The 19701-nt window shown below is 37.5% G+C and overlaps 1 protein-coding gene across 1 annotated transcript in view; it reads left to right on the top strand.

Moving 5' to 3' along the window:
- The window catches only part of VWA8 (von Willebrand factor A domain containing 8), a 374773-nt gene that overhangs the window by 190489 nt on the left and 164583 nt on the right, over positions 1–19701 (top strand). The window contains exon 25 of the mRNA XM_047074862.1: positions 3162–3238. Within this exon, the coding sequence (XP_046930818.1) occupies positions 3162–3238 (77 nt within the window). The remainder of the gene's footprint in view (positions 1–3161; positions 3239–19701) is intronic.

Raw genomic sequence — 19701 nt, forward strand, 5'->3', positions numbered from 1 at the left:
GTATATTCTTCTCTTGCCTACAACACTTGAACACATGGGCTGCTCCTCAGATATCCTAAGCTTATATGTACTTTAGGGGATCAGCTGTAGCAGCTCTTCTCCTGGAATGCCCCTTCTGGAGTCTTGATAGCACTGGCTCCTCGTCATCTAGAGCTCAGCTTAAAGTTACCTGAGGAAAGGTCTTCACTTCTAAATCAATGTCAATAACCACCCAGTTAGTATTACCTCACCCTATCTTAATTGTGTGTAGAGAACATCACTGCTTGATAATTTTCTTTATTTTGTTAGTTGTCTAACTATATGTTGCTGGCTTTCTACCTACTTTTCTAATCTACCTTCCAATCCTTCTGTCTCCACACTTCTGAAATGGGAGTTCCAGAAGAGTGGAAACCTTATCTGTCTCGTTCACTGGTCTCTCTCCTGACATGTGCCAACACTCAGTAAATGTTTGTTTATATGTTGAGTGGATAAACAATCAATCTCCTGGATACCAGTGTCTCCTCTTTCAGTATAGTTTGCATATTATTGCCATATTGTCCTTCTTTAAATATTGATTTCATTCTGTTTCCCTGAATTGAGGGTATACAATGGATCTTAATTGCTTGCTACTGTGTGTTTCTGTGTGTGCTTCATATCTCTGTCATATTTATTAATTGGTAATCATTCCAGCCCTCTTAGTCTCTCTTGCATCTGTCATCTTATGACATATTTAGTGGGCCAAAGAGAAGAGAAAGATTCTAAGGTTATTAGAATCTATGTCATATAAGTTAGCAGTTATTTATGTACACTGGCGACTTGTCTTCTGTGCTCCCTGTGTATGTGTCTTGCCTCCTTTTGAGAACTGTGAGGGACAACTTCTCATATTTTCTTTGCGAATTTGTTTATCTTAGAGGAACTGTCACAGTTCTTGGACTATGAGAATGCTCAATAAATACTCATTTGATTGATTTGAATTTCTATCCTCTGTGCTTGTAGAATGCCTTTCTTTATAAGATATTTGAGTGTATAGCAGAAATACCAATGCCTCCTTCCTTCTATTGGGGTTCTGCTCTTACTGCTTAGCACCATGCATTTTCCTGATCTGCCTAATGATTTCCTTAGGATGGACTCCTAGCAGTAGGGGAGGAGAAAATTCAAGGCCCCATTTCCCTAAATCAATTTCAAACTGAGAGAAATATAATCCATAATGTTGGGACTAAAAGCATGAGCATCAGAATCAGACAGACCTGGATTTGAATCCTGGCTGTGTGACCATGAACATGTTGCTTGGCTTGTCTGAGACTTGGTGTCTTGATTTGTGAAGTTGGAATAATCAAAATACTTACCTCATAGAGCTGTTATGGTAATTAAATGAAAGAACACAGGTAAATACCTAGCATAGAGCTTGGCAGGAGGGTATAAGAAATCAGTAAGTGTTATTTATCGCTATGACTACATATGACTATGGAATTTAGCTTTTTGACGACTACTACTCTTCCCACTTGTTAAAAGAGTCACATTCCATTAATAGAGTATTCCACCTCTAAGAGAAAACTTTATTTTTTTTTTTAAATTTTTTTTTTAACGTTTATTTATTTTTGAGACAGAGAGAGACAGAGCATGAACGGGGGGGGGGGGGGCAGAGAGAGAGGGAGACACAGAATCGGAAACAGGCTCCAGGCTCTGAGCCATCAGCCCAGAGCCCGATGCGGGGCTCGAACTCACGGACCATGAGTTCGTGACCTGAGCCGAAGTCGGACGCTTAACCGACTGAGCCACCCAGGCGCCCCTAAGAGAAAACTTTAAAATGGGGAACTAGCATGGGAGTGGTTTCCATTTTTAACAGTCTGTCTTCTACAAAAGGATGGCAACAACTCTCAGCATCAATAAGTGATAAGGACATGAGGACATTCCTAACAAGAGCAGATATAGTTGAAACTTTTTTTTTTAATTTTTTTTTTAACGTTTATTTATTTTTGAGACAGAGAGAGACAGAGCATGAAGGGGGGAGGGGCAGAGAGAGACAGAATCGGAAGCAGGCTCCAGGCTCCGAGCCATCAGCCCAGAGCCTGATGCGAGCTCGAACTCACGGACCGCAAGATCGTGACCTGGCTGAAGTCGGATGCTTAACCGACTGTGCCACCCAGGTGCCCCGAAACTTTTTTTTTTTAAGAGAGAAAGAGTGGGGCGCCTGGGTGGCGCAGTCGGTTAAGCGTCCGACTTCAGCCAGGTCACGATCTCGCGGTCCGTGAGTTCGAGCTCGCGTCAGGCTCTGGGCTGATGGCTCAGAGCCTGGAGCCTGTTTCCGATTCTGTGTCTCCCTCTCTCTCTGCCCCTCCCCCGTTCATGCTCTGTCTCTCTCTGTCCCAAAATAAATAAAAAAACGTTGAAAAAAAAAAAAAAAAGCATTTCTTTAAAAAAAAAAAAAAGAGAGAAAGAGTGCATAAGAGCTGAGAAGAAGGGAGGGAGAGAGAGAATCTTAAGCAGGTTCCATGCTCAGCACAGAGCGCCACGTGAGGATCCATCTCATGACCCTGAGATCATGATGTGAACTGAAATCAATAATTGGACGCTCAACTGAGCCATCTAGGTGCCCCTAGTTGAGACTTATTAATAAACCTTGGTTATAATTTAGGTTTCGAAGGTTTTAAAGGACTGAAAGGGGGATAAAAGGAGAAAAACAAATGAGTGATTAACACCAAAGTATGGTGTTGTATTCATCTGTCTTTAAAAACCATACTTCTGAAGAACCACTGGCAAAATCGTTGTTTTTATACTTAGTTTATTGCCTTTGATGCCATTCTTCAAATTTGAAATAATTAATATTGTACTATAACATCTATATTTAAGTGTAAAACTGTAGAACAGAAAAAACAAGCTGTAGAAGGCTAAAAGTTATTATGAAGTTCCTTTTAAATAAAAAGAATGCGTTTAGTGTATTTTATGTAAATTAACCTAGTGTACTTAGAAGTAACTTTTTTAAAAACCTTTCTGTCAGAAGTTGTGCTGTATTTGTTTGCTGTATGTAAACATATATATATATATGTATATATGTATGTTTTCATTAACAATAAGCTGAAACAGTACAACTTTGAGAAAGTACATTTTGGCAAAAGATTCTTCTGGTTTGTTTTACCTCCACAAAAGTCTCTTTTTGTTTAATGCTCCTTGTGTAATTACAGGGTGTAGGAAAGAACAAGATTGTTGACAGATTCCTTCACCTGCTCAACAGACCTCGAGAATACATTCAGCTGCACAGGTAAGAGTGTAAGACCCACAACCTCTTGAGATGTAGTTTAATTATTTATTTTTCTCCCAGTACAATTTAAAAATACTTTTTTAAAAGCCCATTTTATAAGCCAGTTTTATTTCTGTTCCTCCTGTCCTTATCTTTCTCCTCCTTAAAAGGCAATAAAACATGGCAAAATTTATTTTTAAAGTGACTAATGCTTTATAAACATGAATAAATAGATATTTTGTGGACAGAGAGTGATGAACATTACATTCTAGGAGCAGATTTCATCAACATAAAGGCCCTTAAATTGGAATAAAAATATTAGAGGCTAAGCCCATTCACTAACAGGAAGCTAAAATAGCTCACAAGGAGAAACAATATACTATATGATCTCAGGAATGAGGTAATAAACCAAAAATATAGAATAAGTTATTAGTCTCCTTGCCTTCCTTATAAACACTTTGTGGATTATTTAGTTTTGTGTGGTCAGAATGCTGGTTCAGGGATAGCTTTTAATCAAATAGATTTTCTTGACATGAATTGTTTTTACCTGTATCAGCCAACCTGCTCTAAATCTTTCTAAAATAAAAGTAAGTAGCAGATCCACCAAAATAGAGACAGAGACAAAGAGATGGGGAGAGAGAGAGAGAGAAAAATAGAGAAATCAAGGAATATACCAAGTAATAAGCAGGTTAAAACTAGATTTAATTGTTATTTTAATCCCAGGCGATAAAACATACTGTGTAGTGGGTGTTACTCAGTTACTCACTTAAGCATCTGACTCTTGATTCATGCTCAGGTCATGATCTCACAATTCATGAGATCAAGTCCTGCATTGGGCTCTGCACTGACAGTGTGGAGCCTGCTTGGAATTCTCTTTCTCCTTCTCTCTTTGCCCCTTCCCCACTCACACTCTCACTCTCTCAAAATAAATAAACATTTAAAAATATGTATGTATTGTGTAGTGGAAAAAACATTGGACTGAGTTGCAAGAATTAGTTTCTCATTTGAGTCCTTCCATTAAATAATATGTTCTTGGGAGAAAAATGTAAGAAAAAAAAAAGCAGAATTAATGAGTCATGAAAGAAAGAGAACCAAAGTAAAGCTGAGAGATAGTAAAAAACAAAAAAACAAAATCTCCGTCTTGGGATTTATACCTCTGGCTATTATGGAGATGGAGTAAGTGGTACCAGATTAGTCCTACCATAGTAAAGAATTATAAAACTGCACAAGACTCACAAATACTGGGAAACTTACAACTACCTGGGATCTGTGAGCTAAACAAGTACCAGAGGTCCCACATGATTAGGAGCCTCCATTAAACACTCCTGGCATTCGGAAGATATTCTATAGAGTGTGTGCTTTAGAAGTAGAACCAATCTATCTGTAAAATAAAAGCTGCTTTATGCTCATCCTTAATAAGTTTAACTGGGTGTTGTATGGAAACCAATTTGACAATAAATTTCATATTAAAAAATAAAATAAATAAATAAAAACGAAAGAAAAAAGCCTTAAGAAAACAAGGATGCTTGCTATTTAGCAGTATTTTTGGACGTTTTTCTCATGCACAATGACTTTAAAAATTAAAGGGATGGATGTTAGGGGGGAAATGTCTTTAAAAGATCTGTCTAATTCACAAGTACATTAACTGCCTAGCCAAACAAACTTCACATGAAATGAAGGAAGACTGTAAAATCCATTCAACAATATGTAGCATCCATAATGTCAAGCATTCAATAGAAAATTACTAGACATACAAAGAAGCAGGAAAATTGGTCAGTAGAAATAAAACCCAAAATGACAGATGGTGGAATTAGCAGACAAGGACTATAAAACAATTGCCATAAATATATTCAGGCATTTAAAGGAGAAAAAATGAGTATAATGAGGGAATAATTAGGAATTCTCAATATAGAAATGGCAACTCTAAAAAAAGCAGTCTCACATATGAGCAATCGGAGTCTCAAAAGAAAGGAGAAAGAATGAGTCAGAACAATATTTGAAGACATAATGGTGGAAAAATTCCCAAATTTGATGGAAAGCATAAAATCACCAATCCAGGAAACTCACTGACTTTCAAGTAGGATAAACAGGAGACCTCAACAAAGTACACTATATTTAAATTGTTGAAAATTGGAAGACAAAAATCTTTAAAACTGCCAGAGAGGAAAAAAGACATATTACAGGGGAAAAAACATATTACAGAAGGAAAATGATAAAAATGACTGCTGATTTTTCATATGTAGTAAATATAAACCACAATTCAGTGAAATGATTATTTTCAAAGTGCCAAAAGAAGAAAAAAAAGTGAGAAGTGAGTGTCAAATAGTGTGTTTGGAAAAAAAAAAATCTTTAAAAATAGATATTTTCGGGGCGCCTGGGTGGCGCAGTCGGTTAAGCGTCCGACTTCAGCCAGGTCACGATCTTGCGGTCCGTGAGTTCGAGCCCCGCGTCAGGCTCTGGGCTGATGGCTCGGAGCCTGGAGCCTGTTTCCGATTCTGTGTCTCCCTCTCTCTCTGCCCCTCCCCCGTTCATGCTCTGTCTCTCTGTCCCACAAATAAATAAAAAACGTTGAAAAAATTTAAAAAAAAAATAGATATTTTCGGGTAAACCAGAGCTGAGGGTATTTTTTCAACAGCAGACCTGCATAATATAAATAAATTACAGCGCAGCATTTTCCATGAACATAGATACAAAAATCTGTAAAGAGTATTAAAAAATCAACTTCCAGAATATATAAAAAGGATAATACATCGTAATCAAGTGACTTTTATCCCAGGATTGTAAGGTTGACTTAACATTTGAAAATCAAACAATGTGACTCATTCAATCTATAGCATAAGGGAAAAGCTATGTGATCATCTCAATCATTGCAAAAAAAAAAAAAGTATTTGGTAAGATTTAATACCCATTCATAATAAAATGTTGTAACACATTACAAATAGCAGGAAACTTCCTCAACTTAAGAAGAGACATTTATGAAAAACCTACAGCTAACTTATATTTAATGGTGAAAAGCTAAATGCTCTCTTTCTATAATGGGGGAAAAAGCAGAGATATTCACTATTCAGCATTATGCTGCAGGCCCTAGTCAGTGCAATAAGACAAGAAAAAACTAAAGCTAAAATACATATTTAAATGAAAGAAGTAAATTGTCTTTATTTAAAGATGACATGATTGTATATATAGAAAATTCTAGGAAATCTACAAAAAAAAAAGCCATCAGAATAAGCGAGTTGAGAAAGATCACAGGATACTAGGTCAATGTGGAGCATCAGTTTTATTTTTATATAATAGCAGTGGACAAAGAAAAGTAATTTTTAAATATTATTTATAATAGGATAAAAACATAAAATACATAGGAATAAATTTAACAAAATATGTGCAAATTTTAATTTGCTGATTTTAATAGGGCATAGCAAGGCCATCTCAATCCCTTAACTTGCATAGGTCACCTGCATAGTTTTGGAAAATTTCTAGCCTATTCCTTCATCTTCTCATGGTTCTTCTTTCTATGAATAATAACTTATATAAACCTGGGAATTTCAACTCACCTTTTTTAGGAATTTACTATGTCAAGATTATAGAACTATGTGTTTTAGGGGATTTAGAAAGGAATAAGAAACATGATTTCTATCTTTAAAGAGCTATAATACTGTCCTTGTTTATAGTTATTTCAATATTTTATGTTCCTCTGAATCTGAAGAACTACCTTTTCCCCTCATCTTTAAGCTTTAAAACAAGTTTTTCTTCCTACATGGACAAAGTTTGAAGAAAATAATGAAAGAATCAAAGTTTGACTAGTTTGCTAGTTCTCACCTGCATAACTTTTGTTTATAACATCACAGTTATAGTTTTTGAGCCTTAAAGCACATGGCAAGACCCATATTTTATATTTTTAAGGATGATAGAGTGAGCATTGCAGTTGTTCATTCTTAGAATTTGTGCTATTTTATTTTGCTTGCATTGTGTTTAGTTTCTACTGTTTAGTGGTGCCCTTAAAAATATGTAATTACTTGGAAGTTTTAATTAGTGTATATTCCCATGCCACTTAAGCATATAATGTCAATTTGAGCAAAAACATATGAATTTAAATTTTAGATTTTAAAATAAGCAGAAAGCCAACTTATTTTAAAGATGACATCAAAGATTGAAATTGGCTCACAAATTTATGCCCCAGAAATAAGGAAGTCACTTTATGTGAGAGTCCCTTTGTTTAATGGACAGTTTTTCCATTTCTATATATTGGACACCAAAATACTTTAAAAGAAATAGGCTGTGTTAGGCTGAATTATATCAATTAATTTTGATTGTGAATTATGGAGGTTACTTAGCACAATCAGTAAAAAAGAAGACAAAGAAATAAAACAGGTACTTAGTAATTATTCCTGGGTGTATGTCATCATCACACTGATTGTAAACAGGCCTTTGTTTATTATTCATTATCTTCAATAGTTCTAAGAGGTTTTGATAAATCTTATTTTTCTAGGAATTATTCATTGTCTTCTAATTATTGGTATAAAGTTGTTATAATATCATCTTATGATATTTTAACGTCCTTAGGCTCAGTAATGATATCTTCATTTTTATACCTGGTATTGGTTACTTGCCTTCTCTTTCTTTTATTCGTGATCAGTTTTTCCAGGAGGTTGTCAATATTATTGGTCTGTTCAAGCAACCAACTTCTGGTATTGTTGAACCTCTTTTGCGTGTTTCTTTTCTAGTCAGTATTTTCTGATTTTATCTTGATTATACCCTTCCTTTTATTTCCTTTGGATTTAATCTGCTTTTCTGTTTTAAACTCTTTTATATGAATGTTGAAGTAATTGATTTTTTACCTTTTATTTATATATGTTTGAGGGTATCTATCTTTGGGTCTCCCTTTGGCTCTCATTTCTTTCATCTCTGATTAAGAAAGGTAGACAAGGTAATTTGTAGCATCTTTTAGCTCTATATTCCAAAATCTTTGAATAAGCAAGAAGATGGTATTCAAGGTACTTTAGAAAGTTGGGAAGATTAGCGGTGCCTGGGTGGCTCAGTCAGTTAGGCGTCTGGCTTCGGCTCAGGTCGTGATCTCACAGTTCATGAGTTCAAGCCCCATGTTGGGCTCTGTGCTGACAGCTCAGAGCCTGGAGACTGCTTCAAATTCTGTGTCTTCCTCTCTCTCTGCCCCTGCCCTGCTCATTGTCCCTCTCTCTCTCTCAAAAATAAATAAGTCATTTTTTAAAAAGTTCAGAAGATTAGGGAGAAATACCACATGCATTTTCTGCCTACAATACATTTTATACCTACTTTTTGTCTTAAGATAACAAATGATCCATTAATAGTAAAGAATTGTATTCTGCTTATTTGTGTTCTGTGGTAATTTTGACATTGGCCACATAAATGTATAGATGTGTTATCTATGAAAAAACTTTCTAAGTTAAAAATGTAATAACAATTTCAAAGCCTAATATTTGTATAAATTTTGTTGATAGCACCCATTGCTACATTACTGACTGATGATTTATTATAAATAAAATATCTACTCACTGTAACAGGGACTCAGGTATCTCTATTTGGCAATATTTGATACTGAATTTGTTATATAAAGTTTGAAGTAAAAACTCTCCATTTCTATTTGAAATATGTAATATTAATGGATTTTTATTAATTAAATTTGACATTCTCACAAAGTTCAATGTGGGGAGTTTTTTCATTATACACAGCTTTGGGGCTATATTTGACATAAAATTTAAAGCCATAAAATTGCTTTAAGAGAAACATATGTTTTAAAAGACCTAAAAATAGCAATCAAAAAAAATCCTGGACTTCTCTGATCTACGGGTGACCTACATAACATCTTTACTTTGTTTATTTTAGATTCCTTTTAATGGATTTGTGCTATTACCATCTAAATAATCAGTCACATTCAATTTAGTTTATAGATGCCATTCCAACGAAATTAGTTATGGGCCACTCAAAACATAATCTTGATAAGCAAAACCATCACCAAACGTACATGAATAAAACCTACAACCCGTGTATTTTTTAACTATTACCATCTTATGTTTTAATGATCAGATCCCATAAAATGAGGAAGCTGGACAATTTAATTCATGTCTTTAGTTAAAATCAGGATGTTGTCCTGAGTATGATTTAGGTAATTTAAAAGATTAATGGATGTAATTACTTTTACGGTGCGTATTGCAAATAGAAGAGACTACATGGCTCATGTTTGTGAAGTACATCTGTTTACTTGTTTTTCCACAATGTCATGTTACTTTGATGTTCAAGAGGACACTTGATATGTCACCTTTTGCAGCTCTACTTCCTCTGTGGATAAAAGTACACTTCTATGTTAAGAATTATCTTAAGGCTTTGAAATACTTATTTTACCAGGTTTTTTTTTTTCATTTGCTAACTTTCAGATATGAAGATGATGGCACAGGTCATCATTAGCATGACCTATATGCTCTTGGTTATTTTTTTAAATAGTGATGCCCATTGTAAATATAGAGTTCCCAGGTTCTCTGTATAGTTCAAACTTTTTTAGTGGGATCTTCCTCATGTATGCTCACCTTATTTCAGACTGGACCATTCTATGTCCTACTCACAAGTTTTGAACTTGCATCCATGCCTGTCTTTATTTTGTTATCGAAAATGCACTGTGTTTCTCATGGGGCGCCTGGGTGGCTCAGTCAGTTAAGTGTCTGACTTTGGCTCAGGTCATGATCTCACAGTTCATGAGTTCGAGCCCCACATCAGGCTCTGTGCTGACAGCTGAGAGCCTGGAGCCTGCTTTGGATTCTGTGTCTCCCTCTCTCTCTGCCCCTCCCTTGCTCACACTCTGTCTCTCTGTCTTTTTCTCTCTCTCTCCCAAAAATAAATAAATATTTTAAAAATTTTTGATAAAATAAGTAAAATGCACTGTGTTTCTCTCCTAATCCTTCAGATTTGGCCCAGTTTTACTTCTACATGGAATCTTTTCTGATTTGTCATTCTGGGTGTAACCATCCCTTCCTTTGAAACTCCATAGTATGGACTAAATGTGTACCATTGTGAAAGAAAGAACGTGAGTTTCAGAGATCAAGTCCTATCTTTACCATTAACTTTTTGGTGGCCTTGAACTTCTTGAGTCCTATTTTCCTTACTTATCAAATTTAAATAATAATATTTCAATATTATTATTACGGATAATATTCAATAAGATTATTATGGATGGTTGTGAAAATTAAAGGAGAGAATGTATGGAAAGGAGCGTTCACATGTCTGACATATTTTAGGCACTTAAATATGTAGGCAAGCTAATAAATATTAGTTTCTTGCTACATGCCCCACTTTTTTTTTATCTCACTCTGATTTGCATTATAGTTAATTTCTGTATCTCATTTCCATCCACTCTACTTTCCCCAGGCAAGCCTCCCCATCTAAATAGGGAATTTTTTGAGGGCAGGAGTCTGGTTTATTCATTAGATATTAATTCATTTATCTAACTTATATTTATTAGATTCTTACTGTTTGTCAGTGGCTGTCTTAGCACTGATGCCCTATAGATGATGATACTGATCTTGACCTAAAGGAGCTTGCTTGCTTGTCAGTGGGTGAGACTACAACATTTGCCATACAGTGTTGAATATAAGCTATGAAAAAGGCACTTGCAGGTTCTGTGGGAACCTTGAAGAGAGGTGCCCAACAGTCTGTGTACCCATGTGTGATATGGGAAGGTGTCTGGAGAAGGTGGCACTCAAACTGAGTGTGAAGGGAGAAGTAGGAGTTTTCTAAGTGTAGAGCAGAGCATGGGACATCATGGTTATTAAAAACATACTATCTAAAAGCCAGGGGGTGAGAGAGGCAGCATGGTATGGCATGGGTTGTATGTGCATAGATGCAAGAGTTGTTGCCAAGAGGAAGATACGGGCACAGCATAATTGAACATGTAAGACTTATCCTCAGGCTGAAGAAAACTGAATATGACAGTATAAATTTAGAAATTCACAAAGTCCCAGAGGGAAAATAGATGTATCGACAGAAAATAGAAGAACTGAAAGCTTTTCTAAGTCTCATAGAAAAAATTATTTTTGAGCCATCAAGCCATCCTTAGCACTGATAAGAGCATTAGAGAATTGGAGGCACGTCACGTGTCAGCTGCTACGCAAAACCCTCTGAGATACTCCTGTCTCACCCTACCCATTATGAATTTGAAAAAGCTATTTTAGAAGCTGCTATTTTATCAGCAGTTGGACAGTAGTTCTCCCACTAAGAATGCCTTCTGCTGCCTCTTTTTCACTAAAGGATTTATGTCAGTCCCTCCAACCTTTCCATGTAGATCTTTAGGCTTGTAATAATTTTTTACTCTTTTCCGGATGATCTTCAAATCCACTTATATTTCCATATTATTTTGGTTTCTTTATTTAACAAATATGTACATAGCAGCTACTCTGTACTGAGCATTGCTGTAAACTCTTTTCAGATTGTAACTCATTTCTGCCCACTGCAACTCTACAAGATCAGTACTATTCCCATTTCTGTTTTGCCAGTGAGGACACCGAGGCACAGAGAAGTTAAATAACTTGGCTGAGGTTACAGAGTGGACTTCTTACAATCTGGGGTCAGCCATGTGTTCTAATCACTGCACCGTGTTGCTTCTTGACTTTGTTGTGCTAATCAAATAGTATTTTAGTGATGATAGTGTTTTAGTAAATTCCTTACTAAAGTGCCAGCCATGTGGAAAACTGTCATATAAGTCTTACTTTCTAGTCTTACTTTCTTACTTTCTAATCCATGTATAGACTAGCTTGATTTTTTTACTTCTACCATCCTATTTCTAATCCTTGCTCAACTTGACCCCAAGTTCTTTCCTTTGGCCAGTTTTCCATATTTTTCCATTTTTTCAATAGTAATCTCTTAATGAAATTTCTTTTTCTGTTTTCTTGACCACTTTTCCAGATTATTAAACTGACTTTGCCTCCTCATCACACCTCCCCTGGGGTGTATCATCAACCATCACCCAGGTAATTCATAAAAACATTAACCAAATTAATTCTCGTGGCCTTTTACGTGATGTCCCTCCTGGGCCGACACTGCTTCTGACCTCTCGTGCTCCCGCCGCAGGTTGAGGGTTAGAGAGGTGGCTGAGTCAAAGCTGCACACACACCCCTGAAACTAGGAGAATCAGCAACCAGCATGCTCTAGGCTATTTTGGAAGAGAAGACTGGAAAGAAGGAGGAGCTTTCATTTCTACTTCCTAAGTCCCAAGCTAAATAAGCTTGAGAACCACCAGTGCCTTGTGCATTTTTTCTTAGTTCTGTTCCATCCCTTGCCATTAGAGAAGAGCTACATTCCTTTCAAGTGTTATGTACTTTTTTTAGATTGAGAAAAACTTTAAAAATCCAAAAAATGTAAATAGAACTATGTAACACCTACCCAAACTTACCCCTGAGATTTAACAACTGTTAATATTTTTCTCAAATTTGATTCTACTCTTCCTTTTACAGAAATAAAATACTGTGATTAGAGCTCAAGTCCCCTTCAGCCACCACCCCAATCCTATCTCCCCTTCTTCAAGTCAATCACTAATGTCAGTTTAGTCTATAACCTTCCAACCCTTTGTGGGTGTTTTTCTTTTAACTTGTAAAAGACATTTTTGTTAAGAGAATTATTATCTCACACTGACTTCCATTATAGAATTAGTGATACTCTGATGGGAGAGAGATCAAAAAAAGTTTCAGTCCTTAGCTGTAATAAAAATCAACTCAAACTTACAGTTGTTTCAATATCAGATTCTCTGAACATGCTTACCGTCACATCCTAACCACTTAATCTGCTCTTCTCTCTTTGGGCCTCTCCAGCTAGCATCAGTGGCTGGTTTCTCACAGCACCCTGAGAAGCAGGGAGAGTGAAGAAATATCTTGAGCTGGTGCCTTATACTTCTCACCAGTCTTTTTACTTACTAAAATCTAAAATGCTTCATAAAGCGTGGCTCCTTATAAGGAAGGCAGGTATTGCTGTGGCCAGACACTCCAGATGATGCCAACAGTGACAACATGAGCAGACGGGGCATGACATGTTTAGATCAAGTAAGCCGATTTGTGTCTCACTGGGATTGCTCACTTCACAGCTCCATTAAGTAATTTCTATTAACTGAGATGTAGCTATAATATTTCATACAGGAAGAACGAAGAACATCGCTAGAAAAATCTAAGAATTGTTGTTTGCATTTTTACATCATTCATGCCTTCAGGCCGTCAACAAATATCTAGGCTAGGTATTCTAGAACCAGAGCCAGAGATGGAAATGTTTGTGTAAGTAATTTTAGAGGGAGAGCTTTGAGGTAAAACTTGCAGGGAGGCCAAGGAGTTAGGATACAGCTGTGGAAAAGAGAGGTTTTAGGCCATCTGGCCTCAGCCAGAGAGCTCTGGAGCATGAATGGCACTGCTCAGCTATCCCATTTGGAAGCAAGATGGGCCAGCCTTTTTTGCCCCCATATCAGTAAGTCATTGGTTACGGGCTGTCCCCTAGGGGAGGTTAAGGGGGACCCTCTAACTCCCAGGCATTTCTGGGCAGAGTAGCTCCCCAGTGGTGGAGGGCAGTTCTTTGGAGAAGGGTGCAGCTATGAGTTGTCAGAAGTCATGCTGCAGTAGCCGGGGGCCAGGTGTATTTGGTGGTAAAGGAGATCTGTGCAGGGTGCCAATGGCATATACCGTAAGGAACCTTTACTGAGGGACAGCACAGTCCATAGCACTGTTCTAGGCCTTGAGAAATACAGCATTGAACAAGACAGCTGAGGTCATTTCTGTCATGAAGCTTTCTAGTGGTAATGAGGAAATATGCAGTAAATAACACAATAAACAGGGAAGTATCAATGCTGTGAAGGAAATTATGTGAAAATGTTTTAAAGGCTTATGTGATAAGGAGTGAATGGGTAAGCTTGGCAGCAATGACCATCTTCATAATTATGGTGGAATTTGCAATAAGACATTCCAGCATTTCAGTAGCTTTGTCTGTTCTAGAGATTCAGTGGATGAATTGACCCAGTGTAAGATGAATCCATAAAAGATTGCAGATGACCATGAGCTGTGAGAACATGGGCTAGTGATAGGTTGGAATAACACTCCAGCCAACAGCCTGAGGTCCCAGGCCTAGCTGGGGTCTGACCCAGGGTGATAGGATTAGAGGAAATAGGGTACCAGGGATACTGATACTAAGGGGAGTATTCGTGTGATAATCAGAAAATGGAGAGAACAGAGGCAGAAGTATATGCAACTTGTTATAAATACCCAAATATCAGATTTATAACCTGTATGGGCAATACCAGTGAGTCATGTGCCTTATCCCCTGATTAGAATAGGAAGTCAGGAACTGAGCAGGGCTGAGCCTATAGCCAAGTGAAACTGAATAAAGCAAGAGACAGGACTATAAGCTTTGCACTCCGTACCAACAGAGGTGTCTTCTGTATTATATACACACACGCATTCTGAATGTGAGGGTTTTGTTTTATTTTTAACCAACCTTCAGGGGCAGTTGCATATAATTGGATATCATTTTCCACCGAGGACTTCAGTTCTGCTGCTGCATCACTGGAACTAGTAGCACTTTTTACCGGTTTCTGCTCATAACTGGTTAAATGGCAATAATGCTACAGTCCAGGCTATGAGTATGTTTTCAGATACAGTGTTTAGGAATGCCTTGTGTCAAAAATCAGGAACCATTTATTACACAACTGGGCTAAAATAAAATGGAAGCCTCACATTTTTTGAAGGAAAGCATGAGTTTGGGTAACTTCTTTGAGCCCAAAGCTTATCAGACAGTTATAAAGATTAAATGATATATGTCACATGTAACTGGGACAGTGCCTGGTATGTGGTAAGGAGCCAGTTAAAATTAAACCTCCTGTCTATAAGTCTGTATCATCTTCTATCCATATATAGGTGAGAGCCACATCTTCTGCCCCTTCTTCTATTCTTAGCTTTAGATCTGCATTTTTCTTTTACAAATATCCACGTAAGTATCTCTGGGGCATTTCAAATCCAAAATATCCATCTCTTCTTACCAACTCTTCTTTTTCAATGTTCTCCAGCCCCCTTTCTAGACCTGGTTCATGGCAGGTGTCAGTAATGCAGTGTTAATTATGGAATTGGTGAAGGAAAGAATAGATGTTTCCTCTCTGTGCTTACAGAGCCCTGTATCCAGTCACCTGGCCTGTAAGCCCTGTACCTTTTGTCTTTCCCTACTCTTCACCTTGACAGTCATTCATTATGAAATCATGTCTTCATTTTTTAAAGTCTCCTAAATATCTTCCTCTTTTCCTTTCCCACAGCCACAGGCCATGCCTGGACTATTACATTCGTTTATTTTCCTGCACTCCAGAGTTGTAAACAAGTCCTTTCAGTTCCATCCTTCTAATAGATATAGTATCTCCTTCCCTCCTTCTCTGGGCCATAATCCCATTCCTCTTCTCTTGCTTAGATTATTGTGGCAGTCTCCTGGCTAAGAACTCAGCCTCCAGTCTATCTTTCTTATGTTTCCCGTTGTTCCAGCCAATGAAGTTGATAACTTATTGTCCTGCTCAGAACCCTCTAATGACTCCCATTGCCAACAGCATCCAGTCTGTACTCCTTAGTTTGAGCCTCATCTGCTTCACTGGTCTTACTTCCAGCCTTTTTCTCCCACATACTTATGCTTAAGCCAAATGAACTGCTTATGATTCCCGAGTATCACGTGCAGCTCTTATAGCCTGGAGTGCCTTTCTCATCAACTCTGCCTGGGGAAGTCTTACTTAACCTACTTTTAACTAAGCTAGCCCTCGCATAATGGACAGTGGTTTTAAAGACTCTTGAAAAAGAACTCCAGTTTGAAAATAGTATTAACAATATAAGCATAAATGAAATGAAACCGACAGAAAATTATGTAAGTAAAACCATCAGATGGTGCATCTGATTTGATTGAAAAGAGAAAAGACTCTGGAGTAAGGTTACAGAGGACAACACACATGAATAATATTCTCTTCATAATGATTCAAAACAAAACATTGCCGCAGAGAAGTTGAAAGTGGACTTACACGAAGTCCTACAGGATGGCACCAGCTTGATACCATATTTAAAACCAAGACTTTTAAAATAAAGCCATGGGGCACTCTGGTGGCTCAGTCAGTTAAGCATCCACTCTTGGTTTCAGCTCAGATCATGATCTTGAGGTTTGTGAGTTCAAGCCCCATGTCAGACTCCGTGCTGACTGTGCAGAGCCTGCTTGAGATTCTCTTTCTCCCTCGCTCTGTGTCCCTTCCCCACTCGCTCTGTTTCTCTCTCAAAAATAAATAAGGTTAACTTAAAAAAATGTAAACTAAAGCCAGAATTATTTCAATATCTTGTTATGAGATAGGAACTAACAATGAAAATCTTTTATACTACAGTCTCACTTAAAATTTTATTGTAAAGTATTTCAAAGATCTGCCAAACCTACACATTCGTCTCTTACAAAGTCAAGAGGTCAGTTTGTTGATGTGTGTTAAACGACGTCAGAGAGATGCCTCATAAACAAATATTTTAAAAATGAAAAAAAAAAAATTTAATTTGGTCCTTCAAGGTAAAGGTCATGCTCTAACAGTAAAGTAGAAAATACTTTAAAAAATCTCTGGAGAGAGCATTTTAAAATCAGATGTTTATAAGTGTTTCAGTTGCTAGGCTTTTTTGTTGCTGAAAATAATACATATCACCCTGTGATATTGTGATATAATAAGAAAAATATATTTCATCTTCATTCTCATTTCTGCCACAAGAGCTTCTAAAACCCCTGTAATTTCCTGAGAAATAAGGGTATCTTTCTGTTATGACACTGATCTTCTTTCCCAGTTCTAAAACCCTTGTAATCTCTGGAGTGAGAAGACTCTTTTTTTATGCAAATAAGGTAACTCTTGGGGCCCTGGATAGCTTCAGACTGCCCCCCCCCATTTCCTCAGGAAACCATGTGATTGGAGGGTTGGAACTTTCAGCCCTGCTCCCTAGCTCTGGGGAGAGGAAAGGAGGGGTACTGAAGATTAAGTTAATCGCCAATGGCCAGTGATTTAATCAATTGTGTCCACTTAATGGAACCTCTGTAAAAATTCCAAACAGTGGGGTTTGCAGGGCTTCTGGGTTAGCGAATACGCTGAAGTACTGGGAGGGTGCTCTGACCAGAGAGGACATTGGTCCTCTCAATGCACAGCCCCTCTCACCCCATTACTTGCCTTCTGTATCTCTTCCTTTTGGCTCTTCCTAAGTTGTAGCCTTTGTAATAAATCAGGAGTAGTACATAAAGTGCCTTCCTGCGTTCTGTGAGCTGTTCTAGCAAATTATGGATCCCGAGGAGGGGATCGTGGAAACCCCTGACTCAGAGCTGGTCTATCAAAAGTAGGGGAGGCCTGAGACTTGGAATTGGTGAGTGAAGTGGGGACAGTCTTGTGAAACAGAGCCCTTACCCACTGGGATCTGTGCTAGCTCCACCGTGTAGTTAGTGTCAGAATTGAATTACCTTGTAGACAGCCAGCTGGTGTATGCAGAAACTTAAGAGATTGTCGGGTCTGGAAAACCCACGTTCGGTGTCAGAGTGCTGAAATGTAGAAATAGATCATACAGTCCTAAAAGGTCTCTTCTATGCGCTAAAACAATTTGAAATACAATTTCCTCAAATGATTAAAAGCCTTATAAATGAAGATTTTCAATGATGTTTGAACCCATTGGTTCAAAATATAAAATGTGGCACTGATTTGTTTGCCAAACCACTGATAGACTTCAGGAAGGATGGAAATTCCGAAGCCTAATAGTACTAAAATCCTTTGTATGTTTGATAAATGAGTGAAAAGTGTATGTCGTGCTATAGGGGTGCAGTGAATGCTGCATTTCTATTTGGATCTGTAGATCTTTGTGAGCTCATTTTCAGCTATAATAACCATTAAAACAGGCATTGAAATAAACTGAACTTAGGATTAGACCTTTTAATCACACATATAATAATAAAGTATATCAACCACTTTGTTCTCCCCAAAATGTCCTTTATTTTATTTTATTTTATTTTATTTTATTTTATTTTTCAACGTTTATTCATTTTTGAGAGACAGAGACAGAGCATGAGTGGGGAAGGGGCAGAGAGAGAGGGAGACACAGAATCTGAAGCAGGCTCCAGGCTCTGAGCTGTCAGCACAGAGCCCGACGTGGGGTTCGAACTCACGAACTGTGAGATCATGACCTAAGCCGAAGTCAGACGCTCAACCGACTGAGCCACACAGGCGCCCCCAAAAACATCCTTTAATTTTTAATAAGAATGAAAGTTGTTTGTATTATCAACAAATAAAGTCCAAGAGCATTTTTTAGATATTGTTTTCCATAGTTGGCTCAGTTTTTGTTACTGTTTTCATACATTTTACAGTGTATCTTCTCAGAAAAAACTTTGATTGATAGTATATTTAGAGCTACTGACCTAGAACAGTCTCCGCTATTGTACATGTCATTCTTTATCACAATTACGTGTTCCCACTTCTGTCTCCCTGGCTGATCAGTGAGCTCTCCCTGAGGGCAAGGATGGGTCTTTGAACTGCCTCCTTCCAGCACAAGTCTGGAACATGGTGGGTGTTTGATAAACATTTGTTAAACAAATGAATAAATGCAATATCTCTTCCTTCCCACCCATCTTTGAGACATCTGCTTAGAGAGTCCTCTCTCGGAAATGAACAGGTGATTGGCTCTTCATTTCCATGAAATGAAAATCAACCTCTTGAGCATGATATTTAAGAAAACTGTGCACTCTGGCTCACCTCACCTGGCCAGCTCGACTGCCTTCTGTGCAACTATATTCTAGACATACTCTTGTTCCCTCAAATTTCTCTTGTATCTTGACCTTCTACATGTTTGTCTGTTTCTCTGTCTGGAAGCATTTTCTACCCATACCTATCAGTTAAAATCATATTGAATCATCAACACTCTGTTCTCTTTACTCAGAATTAATTGCCTTCTCCTATGTGTTCTCACTGAACTTTGATTTAATTTCTGTTATTGCCCTTATCACCCTCTGACATGGATTATATTTGTTTTACATCTATCTTTCTGTCATATGTGCTTCCTGAGAACAGAATCTCTGATCTTTTATAATCGTCATACCTAAAAGTCTGCCTTATACATTGGAAATATGTAATATTTGTTTAACACACTCTTGCCTCATTCATTCTTTGAGTGAACATTGATTGCGTGCCTAGAAGGTATGAGGTGTGGTGACAGGCACTAGATATATAGGTGATATCCCCTTGTGTATAGATGGTATGCCTTGTCCTCACAGTGAAGGACAGTCATAGGAACAACTAAAAAGTTTCTTAAGTATAAAGTCCTTTCGAGCAGTTAGTTCAAGTGGAAGGATAGAAGTGAAAAACAAGTTATCATTCATTTATTTGAATTTGGATTCAAGAAATATGATAGATACCAGAAGAGCAAAAGTGGCCAGGGGCAGAACTTTCTCTGCAGTGTCCACTGTCGTCAGCTCAA

Source organism: Lynx rufus, unplaced genomic scaffold (assembly GCF_022079265.1).
Source record: "Lynx rufus isolate CCGP_SWC_20201006 ecotype Redwood Valley unplaced genomic scaffold, mLynRuf1.p SCAF_1, whole genome shotgun sequence".
Taxonomy (NCBI): Eukaryota; Metazoa; Chordata; class Mammalia; order Carnivora; family Felidae; genus Lynx; species Lynx rufus.